The following is a 12,767-nucleotide window of genomic DNA, read 5'->3' on the forward strand; positions in this document are numbered from 1 at the left end:
AACGTATTTGTGCGTTTAAATATTCCTGGTTCATTCATATATGACCAAGCAAAAGTATTTTTTAATTGCAGCAGCAAAACCTTGGAGGACTTCTTACCTGCGTATAGTATACCGTTTGCATCTGCTTCAACCTTATAAATCAGAGCTCTTCCGCTCGCGCGACCAAGTAAGTAACGCTTTAAGTCAACTGCTCAAACTGTTTGTTCATAAAGGCCTTGAACGAAGTGTAACAGCGCAGTCGGATGTTCGTTGGGGGTATTTAACCGACGGCGGAAGTGAGAGACGGTTGGCTGCTTCGCTCCGCTGTTTCTCACCAAAGTCTGAGCGTGTGGGTTTTTCAGGAGGGAAACTTTGCACCGTTTAACGGGATTCGAGCTCGATTAATTCTTTTTTTTTTAGTAAATTAACCGCGCCAATACAACCACACTGAGAGGTAGGAGCACATTCTGACCGCACCGACGTTAGCTTTCGACTGTATATTGTGGCATTTGATATGTTTGTCTTTGCGCCATTTTCGCTAGTTTGCTTACGCATAAATGTGCGCCTCTCAGTTGAGGGGAGGTTCTTTGTCCTTATTCTTGAATCATCTGTAACGTATTAATTGACTTAAATCTCTACATCTTTCTTGGGTCTACCGAAAACATCAGCATTGAGCAGCAACGATCGGATTAGCTCCGTCCTATATTGTGGCCAAATCAAGTGCAGTTGCGCATTTTTTTGTGCTGCATCGGGCCGTGTCGGACGCTAACTGCGCCAGCGCCTGTTCAGATGGAGCACGATTCTGGCGCACATGAGTTAGCATATGAGGCTAACATGCTAACCAAAACTGCTTTGACTACATATATACATATATATATTTTAAACTCGCTTTGACTACAAATTGACACATTAGCACTTTAATAATATCGAAGTGTACTCTTCTTAGACAGCTTTAAGATTTAAAAAATACATTTCAATTACACTTTCGAAGACGTTATCTTTTTTACAGCCTGCTAATTTAGCTAGCTGTTGATGCTAACCATCTTTCTAAGATGCTAGTTTTCCCGCAAGCAAACAACATAATCCAGACTAATGAAAATCACCTGATGCGGTCTATCTATACATTTTAGAATAAAAAATGTTTAAAGTTGAACGAAGCTGTTGTGAGCTGCATTGGCAGTTGATTAAGCTACGGCTAATGTTGTGTAGCGTTATCTAGAGGAAAACTGCTGCACGTTTTAAGGTGGTTTCTAAATATTACAGATTAACTAAGTTAGCATTAATGTAGCGTTATGACAGACATGGCTATGCTTTATTTCTGTCTAACTGAAATTTTGATCAAATTATTGAGATGGATCCGTTTTAAACACTGATCATGTTTTTTGTGGAAAGTTTTGATCAATAAAATATTTATCACAGATTGATGCAGTTAATGATCTATCCTTTGGTGTTCTGTATTACTGTTCATATGAATGGGGTATGTCATCACTGATTGCAGTTGAGTAGCAGGTAGTCCTAAAATCTCTATGCAACTTTATATAGTTAAAATTGGAAATTAATGACTCCCAGCTGTTTTGTGTTCAAAATGTAATCAGAATATAGTTTATTAAACTTAAATACAGTTTTATTAACTTAAACTAAGTAAATGTTTTATTACATTTAGAGAAGTAGCAAGTAAGGAGGGAAAAACATTTAATTCCATGGTTTTATTAGCCTTTTTTAATCGTTTTGGTCACTTGATGCTCTTTTTCCTACAGTAGGTGTCCACACAAACCATGTCAGGCATTGCATTGAGCAGGCTCGCTCAGGAGCGTAAAGCATGGAGGAAAGACCATCCCTTTGTGAGTTCAATTCATCTGAAATAATTTGACATTAAATCTGTTTTGGTTTGAACTCTCCATGTTTTATGAAAACCACTGTCCTAACTGGTTATGTTTGAATGTCCTAGGGATTTGTCGCAGTACCAACAAAAAATCCAGATGGAACAATGAATCTCATGAATTGGGAGTGTGCTATTCCTGGCAAGAAAGGGGTAAAATGTTTATATTCTAACACGCAAACAGCTAAAGAAAACTGCCAGTTATATACCTGAGTGAGGTTAATTTAATGCTTGTTTCTTGTCATGGTTCTGTGTCTTCATAGACTCCGTGGGAAGGAGGCCTGTTCAAGTTGCGCATGTTGTTCAAGGACGATTACCCTTCTTCACCGCCAAAATGTTAGATGCTTTTTAGTCCGAGTTCAGTGTAAATGTATCATTTGAATCACATGTTTCATTTTTAGTCTTTTTGCAGTGCATTTATATAATGAGTAATCAACAAAAACTTCAGTTATGTGCTTTTGGTGAATCACACAGTGTCGTAAAGCTAACAAATCCCAACATATAAGTTCTTTTCAAATGTACCAGAAAAATGTCTGTCAATGTTTCTTTATGTGATAGTTGTTCTCATGAAATCTGGCTAAATCAAAGAAGATACTTTATTGATCCTAGCTTGGGAAATTTGGTTGTTGCAGCGACCGTGTACAGGCTTAATAACAAAACAAAAAAACGACGAGTGACAAAATCAGGGAAGCAATCAGACAACAGATTAGATGTCGATGTTTTTGTTATTTTTCAGTAAACTAAAGTGAAAATACAGTGATTTGAGCCATTTCTGGAATAATTCTGGCTTGTACAGAATCTGTCCCCACAATAGAAGGAAAATACACATTTGATGTAATCTGTAAGAATCGATGAGCTCTAGTTCATTTATTATGGAAATACCTAAAGAGTCAGAATAACCTGTACTTTATTGTTTGTGTTTCAGGTAAATTTGAACCCCCACTCTTCCATCCAAATGTGTATCCATCAGGCACAGTATGCCTATCGATTCTAGAGGAGGACAAAGACTGGAGACCAGCCATCACAATAAAGCAGGTGTGGGCTCCCATGAGCTTTTTAAGCACATGTTGAACAGAGTAACTTAAATAGTAGTATTAGTAGTAGTATTTAAATAGTAATTTAAATACTATGGGCACAAATAAAATAAAAATAGTATGTGGTGTCTTTAATATAGATTTAATCAATCCAACTGGTTTAAATCAAACAAGTGAGTTTATCAACACAATGTATGGTAACTGTCTATGCCCAATAATTAATAAGCCAACGCGTATAACCACCGAATCAGCAACGTTGCTAGATAACATATTCACAAATAGAACTGATAAAGAAATTTTGGGAGGCCTTTTGTTTTGTGATATTACTGATCACTTGCCTGTGTTTGCAGTGTTGAAAAATGTGTCTTTAAAGAAAATGTATACACAGACCCAGGCAAAAAGGATAAGGTGTTGCAATCCTGATAACATTGATTCATTTAGGAGGGCTCTATGTAATCAAACATGGAATGAAATGTATGCTTCTACCAATGTGAATGAATCTTATGATGCCTTTCTGCATCGATACATAGAGCTTTATAATTTAAACTGTCCAAAAATTAAAATTAGTCATAAAAAAAATAATGAAAAGCCTTGGATAACCAAAGGTATTGAAAAGGCTTGTAAAAAGAAAAATGCACTATACAGACAGTTTGTAAAAGTAAAAAGTAAAGAAGCAGAAAATGGATATAAAAATTATAAAAATAAATTGGTGAATATAATAAGAAATTCTAAAAAACGGTATTATCATAAGTTAATTGAGCAACACAAATTACACATGCAAGAGACTTGGAAAATAATAAACAAATTAACCAAAAAAAACAAAAAGAAACAAGAGTATCCAAGTTATTTAAAAAAAAATGATATTCATATCAGAAACCCAATGCTTATTGCAAATGAATTGAATGAATACTTTGCTAATGTTGGAAATAAACTTGCAATGGAAATAAAAGAGCCAATAAAGAAGTTGAAAGAACTTAGTATCCAATCAAACAAGTTATCAATGTTTCTGTCTGAGGTTAGTTCAAATGAAATACTAGAAATTGTAAGAACATTTCAAAATAAAAGATCCAAAGATTGGAATGACATTGATATGTCATTAATTAAAAATACAATTGAGTTCATTTTTGAACCACTAACTCATATATTTAACATGTCTTTTAGGGAGGGCATTTTTCATGAAAATAGCAAAAATTATTCCCATTTTTAAAAATGGAGATCGCCATATATTTACAAATTACAGACCAATTTCATTATCATCCCAATTCTCCAAGATATTAGAAAAACTTTTTGTTAAAAGAATTAATAATTTTATTGGAAAGTTTAATTTATTTTATGAGGATCAATATGGTTTTAGGGCTGGTAGATATACTTCAATGGCGATAATGCAGCTGGTTGATCATATTTCTTCTTCGATAGAGAAGAAGAAATTTACTGTAGGCGTTTTTGTTGATCTTCAAAAAGCATTTGATACATTAAATCACACTATGTTACTTAGTAGGTTACAGAAATATGGTTTTAGAGGAATAACATATTCCTGGTTAGAAAGTTATCTTTCTAACAGATGTCAGTATGTTTATTTCAATTCTGAAAAATCTGATATGTGTCCTGTAACATGTGGAGTACCCCAGGGGTCCCTATTGGGTCCTATATTATTTATTTTATACATAAACGACCTTTGTAAAGTTTCTGATTTGTTAAATTGTGTTTTATATGCTGACGACAGTACTTTGTATTTATCAGGAGATAACCTGGAAAAGCTTCTTTCAGACATAACAAAAGAATTATCCATAATCAAACAATGGTTCGATTCAAACAAACTGTCTTTAAATAAAAATAAAACCAAGTACGTCATATTTGGCTATAGAAAAGGGGAAAACATCTCTGAGTTAAAAATTGAGGATGTTGTTCTTGAAAGAGTAAATTAAATATAATTTCTGGGAGTAATTTTGAATCATACATTATCATGGAAACCACACATAACTTATGTTCTCTCTAAATTGTCCAAATCATTAGCCATCCTACATAAAGTCAAATATTTTTTAAACACAGCAACATTGTATATTTTATATTGTTCCCTCATAATTCCTTATTTGACCTATTGTCTAGAAATCTGGGGGCATAGTTACAAGTCAAACACAAAACCAATTTTTATTCTGCAAAAAAAAACAATTAGAATTGTAAATCACTCTTCATACAATCAATCCACAAAACAAATATTTCCTAAATTAAGGGCAATTAAATTTTTTGATTTAGTAGATCTTAGTACTGGAATTTTTATGTTTAAAGTTAAAAAACAATGTGTACCTGCCAAAATACTGAGTTTGTTCGAAATAAAAGTTAATAATTATGATTTTCGAGGTAAAGATATGTTTAAAAAGAAAGTGGTCAGAACTAATGCATTAAGGAATAGTATTTTTGTTCAGGGGGTCAACATGTGGAATTTATTATCAGATGAACTGAAAAATGCAAAATCCATACTGCACTTTAAGAAAATGTATAAAGTTAAAATGTTTCAAAAATACCTTCTGGACTGAGAGACTTTGGTGGTTGTGAGGTCATTTTGAGAAGTGTTAGTTTTTGTTTTTTTTGTTTTTTTTTTCCTCTTCTTTTTTTCTTTTCTGATTTAAGGTTCTAACAATTTGTAGGTAGATGTGATGTTTGTATTCAGGGTTGGGGAAATAAGCCTTGGCTTCACCCAACTCCTTTTTCGGTTAATTTTGTTCAAATGTTTATGTTGACATTGATCAGTGTCAATGTTTATGTTGATGTTTTTTAAGTTTGTTTGTTTAACATAACCGAAATAAATGTTTCTCACAAAAGTAACCCACAACTAAACTAATGGCCTCTGATTTTTTTTTTTTTTATATAAATAAGAGGGTTTTTTGAGACCATTGGAGGCCCGTCCTCACTCTGTCTGCTCTGTGAATCTTAGAAATTGGATTGCATTGAACTTGTTTGTGGTCAGCAGTCCAAAAGAGCACCGATCATGAAATAAAGGAGTTTCTCTGTGTTCTTATAGATCTTATTAGGTATCCAGGAACTCCTAAACGAGCCTAATATCCAGGATCCAGCCCAAGCAGAGGCTTACACAATCTACTGGTAAGCTGTGTTTGAGTCTCTTTTTGTGTTTGAATCTTTACATGGTAATTTGTCAGTGAAGGTGAGATGAAAGTATGTATAAACATAAAATATAAAATGTATGGATATACTTGGAGGCAAAACTTTGCAATTAACACAATAGTTTATTTTTGTCTAGTTTTTTGAAAAAAGTCTTTAAGCATTGATAACTTTTATTAAAGTAAATTCATTTGCTGAATATGAACAGGTTTGTTGGCAGTTCAAAGACAATTTTTTATTTTAATGATGCTGAATGTTGAATTGCATGAAAATGTGGATAAATTTGGTTTTGGTTTATTTCAAGCATTAAACTATTAGACAAACCCAGATGTCAAACCCATTAGATGTCAATTGATGGATTTCTTAGAATACAACAATGAACAGAAATCCTAGAAAATGCCATCTTGTTGGCAGCCTAATTATCCATAATTATAGACACACAGGTCAGATTAGATTGATTAAGCATAATGATTATCAGTTGAAGTCAAATAGTTTGATTTGTTTCTTGAAAGGGAAGAAGCAAATGTATATACAGTTATCCCACCTATGGAGTCACTTCTTTTATAGATGTGTATTATTGTTTAGTTGTTAGAATCCTCCTGATCAGATCAAGTGGAGGTTTATCAAGCTTTTTGAATTTACTCAGAAAATGTCCTTACCTCAGTTCAGTAAACATGTATATGAATCACATTGTTTTTAAAACACTTTCCTTGCTGTCATCAGCATAAATGTTTTATATTGTCTGTGGTTAATGCATGTTTACTTACTTAAAGTAAAGCTTTGACTATTTTTGTGACATAAAACAACGTAACTTTTTGTTTGAATCTAAATGTCAATTCTTTTGTCAGTGTCGTTGCTTCACTAACTTTTTTTGTCCATCCCTTTTCAGCCAAAATAGAGTAGAATATGAAAAGAGAGTTCGAGCACAAGCCAAGAAATTCTCTCCCTCATAAGAGATGAGGACTCTCCGCTGCAGCAGAAGGAATGGGTTTAACAAGAATCACCTCCCCGCTCAGTCTCTCGATGAATGTGCTCCTCTCACATCGAGACTCGCTTAAAGACTTCTATTTAAACTCCACACATTCTGTGCCATCTGTTCTCCTTCCACCTATCCATTTTGTTCTTAATCGCTGGTTGGCACATAATGCCAGGAGAGGACGGGTGTCCTCTCCACTCGCGTTATTTCGTTTTAAACATTGTCTTATGTGGTGCAAGGGACACAGCTTTAGTTCATCATCTCCAGGATGGTGGTCATCAATGTTCATGGATGAAAAGGTTTTTTTGTTTGTTTTTTTCCCACAGCCCCCCTCTAAAATTTAATGTAAAATAGCTTACTTCATTGTCAGTATTCCAATTGCTGTATAATGAATGGCACTTTTATACTGTTGTATCACTAGTGTCTCTAGATGGTTCTGTCTACATTTTTTCCCCAGGTTTTGTATTCATCGATCTGTAATATACGTTAGAATTTGCTGCCTTGGCTGTCTTTTTGTTATGCAGAGTGTTTGCTGTGGGATAAACGGCCACAGTGGCTGAGGCAGGTAGGCTTTCTTCTGTATCAGACTTTAAGGTTATATGGTGCTTTGGTCATGTATGTGTTGGCTTAATAATAAAACTTTCTACGAAATGTTGGGTTTTCTTTATTAAAGGCACATATTTCATTAACTCCTTCAGATAAAAAATACTCATGAAGCCAGTAGGACTCAAGTAAAACTGTATTTTCACAGTACCGGTAGGTTTTATATATAATAGAAAAACAGCTTATTTGGCAAAGAATTGTTGCAGAAATATTGCTTATCGGGAAGTTTTACTTCAAAGATACAAGGCTATACATCCCTGATGAGATCCTCCCTGAGTTTTGGCTGACAGAACTTTTTCAGGCTTGCATGGTCCTCCAATGTGCCACAGGCGGCCTTCTGGATGCAGTTCAGGGTGCAGTACTCGTTGCAGTACCACAGAGGAAGCTCCTCCAGAGAATTATTGCTGCAGAGCCAACAGCCCGAGTCCTCTGCAGGACTTCCCGTCATCGACAGATGAACCAAACGCGAAATGCTGGTTTCCGCAGAGTTTGGGCTTTTTTGCAGATCAGTGGGGCTTTTGAGGTTGGGGATGTTTCTGTACGGGCTTCCCTCTGTCAGCAGCTCGTCTGCACACTTCTCCAGGTTGTCTATGTGGAGTGTTTCTTCTGCGTTCAGGACATCTGCTGTTTCGTCCGGCGTCATGACCCAGCTCTGCAATCACAGTCATATATTATGCTGAAACTTTTTTTAGCACGACTTTCTGCTTTTACCTTAAAGTCTCCTTGGCAGTCTGTGTACAGGGTTTGAAAATAAGGAGCTGGAGTTGGGATGAAGCTGTTCTGCCTCCATCTGTGCTCCAAAATGAGATCACGTTAAAGACTGGGGTGATAACGGTTGGTAGAAAGTTGGTGTTGAAGTGAGAGAATTACCTCTTCATAGGACCAAAGCATAGTAGAATGAGGACGGGGATAACCACACATAAGGAAATGATCACAGTATGAAGGGAAATCGACACCTTTGATGGGAAATCTATGAGAGGAACACATTTACTATTACTGCAACACCACAGTGGAGTCCAAATTACAGTGAACAGGTGTAAGTTCTTGTGTTTTCTACCTTCGGTTGCTGGTTCAGTTCTCCAAAAAACCTCAGGTGACCAATTGCTCCATTCCCCCTTGAAAAAACCCCCGTTAGGACTGGACCGCACTCTGGCGGCGTACTCTGAATCTGGCACGCATTTCTCCTCATCCAAAGAGTAGCTTGTGCTTTCTGGGACAATTTTATGCTTCATCACCTGAATCAATATAGTTTTTTTTTTTTATGGAAACGAGAATTATTTGTGTTATTTATGCACAACAAAGGAATTCACCTCCAATGTGCAAGTACAATAATGCAGTTTTTATGTGTGCAACTGCTTCCCTGAGAACAAGAGGATGCAATAATTTCCGAATAAAAGCATCTCACCGGGTGTTTGTTCTCCAGTTTATAGAAGTGCAGCTCATACTTTAGATTTTCTGCCAGGTCGTTACTGGTGCTGTACCTCTCGTAGGTGTTTTTCCAGCTGAAGTGGTATCGACTCGAGTTGTGCCTCACTGTGAGGCAGCATGGAGCATTGGGTGTGACTGACAACAGGATAGAAAAGATTCTCACTCTTTTAAACAACCTTTGAGCGTGTAGCGAATGTAGGATCGGATTGTGGTTTTGCTGCTTACTGTTTGTCACAGGTCTGTACCCATCATCCAACAGCTCACACATGTCAGATTTGCCATCTTTGCCATGACAAAGGGAGATTTCATAGATGTGGATGTCATCAAAGATGTAAGGAAAGTCGCTTTGCTCTGGTGCTTCAGTAGATCTCTTAAAAGAGCAGGACAAGGCTCCTGTGGTGTTTGTCAGCCTGCAGACGTGATTCTCTCTGTGAGGACGTAAAACAGCTATGAGACACACCATAAATGTGACAACAAACAGAGATGTTGGTTTAACACTGCCTTACTCCTCATCGTGCGGATCAATAAACTGCAGCCAGGACGAGCTGGCCGAGGTGTTGGCCGCTGGGGGAAGCTTTATGGAGCAGTTGACGGTGAACACAAAATCATTTGTGCAGTAAATCTGGTGATCCGTTCCTGAAAAGCAGAGGATTCAATCTCGTAAACATGCAGAAGGTGTCGCTGTTTAATTAATTAAAAAATGGACCACTTCAGTTCTTCATTAGGGGCCAACATTTACACATTCCCTTAATTGATATTTATAAAATATCAACTCAATAAATAAAACATTTAAAAACAGAAATATAGAAAAATACAACCAGGTAGATTAATCAAGACAAATTCAAATAAGTGAAGGACTATCATGGGTTAGGGAGGCATGGGAGAGTGCATTTGGAAAGATGTAACATTTTTATTGTTGTTTTGTGCTTTTGCAGACTGATCAGATTGCATAAGAATATTTTTTCTTCATCTATTCTTATTGTTAAGGGGCGGCCATGGTGCAGCGGTAGGGTGGTCGACCCATGATCATAAGATTGTAGGTTCAATTCCCGCCTTGTACGCCCATGTATCAAAGTGTCCTTGGGCAAGACACTGAACCCCACCTTGCCTCTGGTGGGAGGTTGGTGCCAGTGTTCGGCAGTGGAGCCGCCGCCAGTGCGTGAATGTGTGTGTGCATGGGTGAATGGGACTGTGACTGTAAAGCGCTTTGGGCCTTTGTAAGAAGGTAGAAAGCGCTATATAAGTATACGCCATTTACCATTTTGTTCAAAACTTAAATGAAGGGTTAATGATATTGTGAATGTTTTTCTTCTGTTGTCAACTGCCACCAACAATTAATATAGCAATTTTTTTTTTTTAAACATGTTGTATGCAGAATATGATGACTATTCACAGAACGCTCCATGTTTCTCACTATTATCGACAGAGATACATGTCCGTTTGTTCACAGACCTGTTTATCTTACAGCATAAAAATCAAACAATCGTTATGATATGTGATGGTTGCTGTTGTGTACAGGAGAAAAAAAAACATGAAAATGTTGCTGATACTGAATAAATCTGACTAATTAAAAATGGTTGTGCCAACTTACAGCTTTACTTTACTAGTATTTATGCAGAAAGAAATGTCAGGATCTCTTTGTGGACATTTTTGTTGATCATTGACACCTTTAAATGAGAAACGTCAGTCTTTTTCTTTATTTTGTTCCGAGAATGGCAACTTTTTTAGGTAAAACGCACATTTTAGAATTTGATTTGGCTTCACAAACAAGAAATGGCTTAAAATATTTGGTTCACATGAATACTTTTTCTTAAAAGCAAATGATCAAGCTCTTAGTATTATGTGTCTGGTTAGAGAAATGTAAAAAACATCATTTTGATTGTTGTTTTTGTTCTTCAGACAAAAAAGCAGAAAAATGGTTAGACATCAGTTAGCTAGTGAAAAAAATAACCTTGGTTTTTTTTTTTTTACATCTTAGAGACTATGTTAACCAAAGTTATTACATTTTATTACATTTGTATTGGTTTTAACAAGAAACCTTTGAAACCCCCGCCCTTTATAAAGCAATAAAACAAGTCAGCAAACTCCCACTGCAACTACTTCATATTGATTTTCAGCCTTAGAAACAGCATCTGGTAAAAAAAACAACACGTGTTGTTGACGTGTGAACAGTGGCATGATATGCTTTTATTATTCACAGAGTTCATGCTCTGATCATAGGAAATAAAATCTCACCTGGAACAGAGTCTCCATGCAGCCTCCCCGTGCTGGTGGACACGATAAGAAGGATCTTCAGCCTCAGACTGAACGACATCACTGCAGTCCTGGTCTGAAGTCGTGCTGGCGTGAGAGCCCACATCTTAAATGCAAACCCAGTGAAGGAGGAGCATGTCTGTCTGTCTTTTTAGAGACTTCTAAATACATATATGTATATATATATACATATGTATAAGTATGTATTTTTGTCCAGTCAAAGAATCTGCATGTGAAACATGTTTTCTTTCATATAATATTGAGCATTGTTTGTTTTACCTCATGACATTCTGCACAGGAAATTCTTGTTTTAGTGTAGTTTATTTATATGACTAAAGTGAAATTTGACATTGAGGTCACTTCATTTTAAGAAAAATTCACTTTGAGACGCATTGTTCCAACAGTGTTTTTTTTAACATACATTTATAAAATTTCCAATAACAGATGCTGAATTTGTCACCTAAAACTTCACGCTTCGGTGCAAAACTGCAAACTTTTAAGAAAATGATGAGTTTTTGTTTTTTGGTGCAGATAAAGCAAATAATGTGAAACTTCATTTTGATGGGATAGCAATTGAACATATTTATGAAACAAAGTTCCTTGAAATTATTAGATCATCAGCTTAGATGGAAACCACATGTTGAAAGTATTTTTTTAAATAACTAATGCTGTTGGCATAATCCACATAAACAAAAGGAACACTGAGTAAAAATGCTTGCAAATTCTAATTTCAACATTAATACCATACTTTCAGTATTGTAGTGACGTTTGGAGAAAAATATACAAAATACACATTGATCCAATAATGAAACTTCAAAGAAAGAGCAATTAGAAAACAAAATAAAGTTGGTTAAATTAATTTAAAAATGCACTATTTAAAAAATCCAAACATTAAAATTTGTGAATATTGTGCACGTAAGTTTAGTTTGTGGCTTTAAATGCAGTTTGCCTTTGAGAGTGAAGTCTTTTTTTATTTTTTATATTTTATAAGAGAGTGACATTATCATCATTTAAAAGGTATTTTAATGTTTGAATCATATAGAGTAAAATGGAGATGTCCTGTTTCTGGAACAAAACTTTAAAATTTAAGGAAGTTCAGTTTATTTTACACAGGGCACGCACAGACAAAAAACAATTGTGTGTGTGTGTCCATATGTGGAGCACGGCTGTGGAACAGAACCAGTTTACTCTTTAAACAATTTCCAAACATAAAGGAATTTAAGAACAAATATAGAAATATGATTACTTAGAGATGTGTACATGTACAAAATAAAAATAAACTGGGATATTTCTGTAAATGTTCATGAATTGTGTTTGGATGCATTTGAGTGTGTCCGATTTTTCCACGTTTGTGCATATGTGTGTATATGTGGATCTGAAACTGAATATGTACTCATTAGAGAGGAAACAGGACTATAATAGATAGTGGGTGCACTGGGTGTGGTAGTCAATTTGGACTAGCAGCAGAGGTGGGCACCGAGGGACACATGTTTTTCAA

The 12,767-nt window shown here is 35.6% G+C and overlaps 2 protein-coding genes across 3 annotated transcripts; one reads left to right on the forward strand and one right to left on the reverse strand.

Moving 5' to 3' along the window:
• The first annotated feature begins 211 nt into the window (after positions 1 to 211).
• Positions 212 to 7,636, forward strand: ube2i (ubiquitin conjugating enzyme E2 I). Of its 2 annotated transcripts, none has more exons than XM_004080357.4 (7): positions 212 to 433; positions 1,737 to 1,820; positions 1,928 to 2,011; positions 2,122 to 2,194; positions 2,784 to 2,893; positions 5,912 to 5,991; positions 6,899 to 7,636. In XM_004080357.4, the coding sequence occupies exons 2-7, from the start codon at positions 1,755 to 1,757 to the stop codon at positions 6,960 to 6,962; spliced, it is 477 nt and encodes a 158-aa protein (XP_004080405.1). In that variant the 5' UTR covers positions 212 to 433; positions 1,737 to 1,754; the 3' UTR covers positions 6,963 to 7,636. The 2 variants fall into 2 exon arrangements, with proteins under 2 accessions (XP_004080405.1, XP_011486461.1); XM_011488159.3 differs by having other exon boundaries at positions 1,740 to 1,820.
• LOC101166750 (interleukin-21 receptor) lies at positions 7,278 to 11,381 on the reverse strand. Its single transcript, XM_004080532.4, has 8 exons — positions 11,252 to 11,381; positions 9,523 to 9,652; positions 9,242 to 9,444; positions 8,994 to 9,151; positions 8,646 to 8,823; positions 8,459 to 8,558; positions 8,300 to 8,378; positions 7,278 to 8,240 (listed from the first exon to the last, which is right to left on the reverse strand). The coding sequence occupies exons 1-8, from the start codon at positions 11,373 to 11,375 to the stop codon at positions 7,836 to 7,838; spliced, it is 1,377 nt and encodes a 458-aa protein (XP_004080580.3). The 5' UTR covers positions 11,376 to 11,381; the 3' UTR covers positions 7,278 to 7,835.
• Positions 11,382 to 12,767: the final 1,386 nt, after the last annotated feature.

This window comes from Oryzias latipes, chromosome 19 (genome assembly GCF_002234675.1).
Source record: "Oryzias latipes chromosome 19, ASM223467v1".
Lineage (NCBI taxonomy): Eukaryota > Metazoa > Chordata > Actinopteri > Beloniformes > Adrianichthyidae > Oryzias > Oryzias latipes.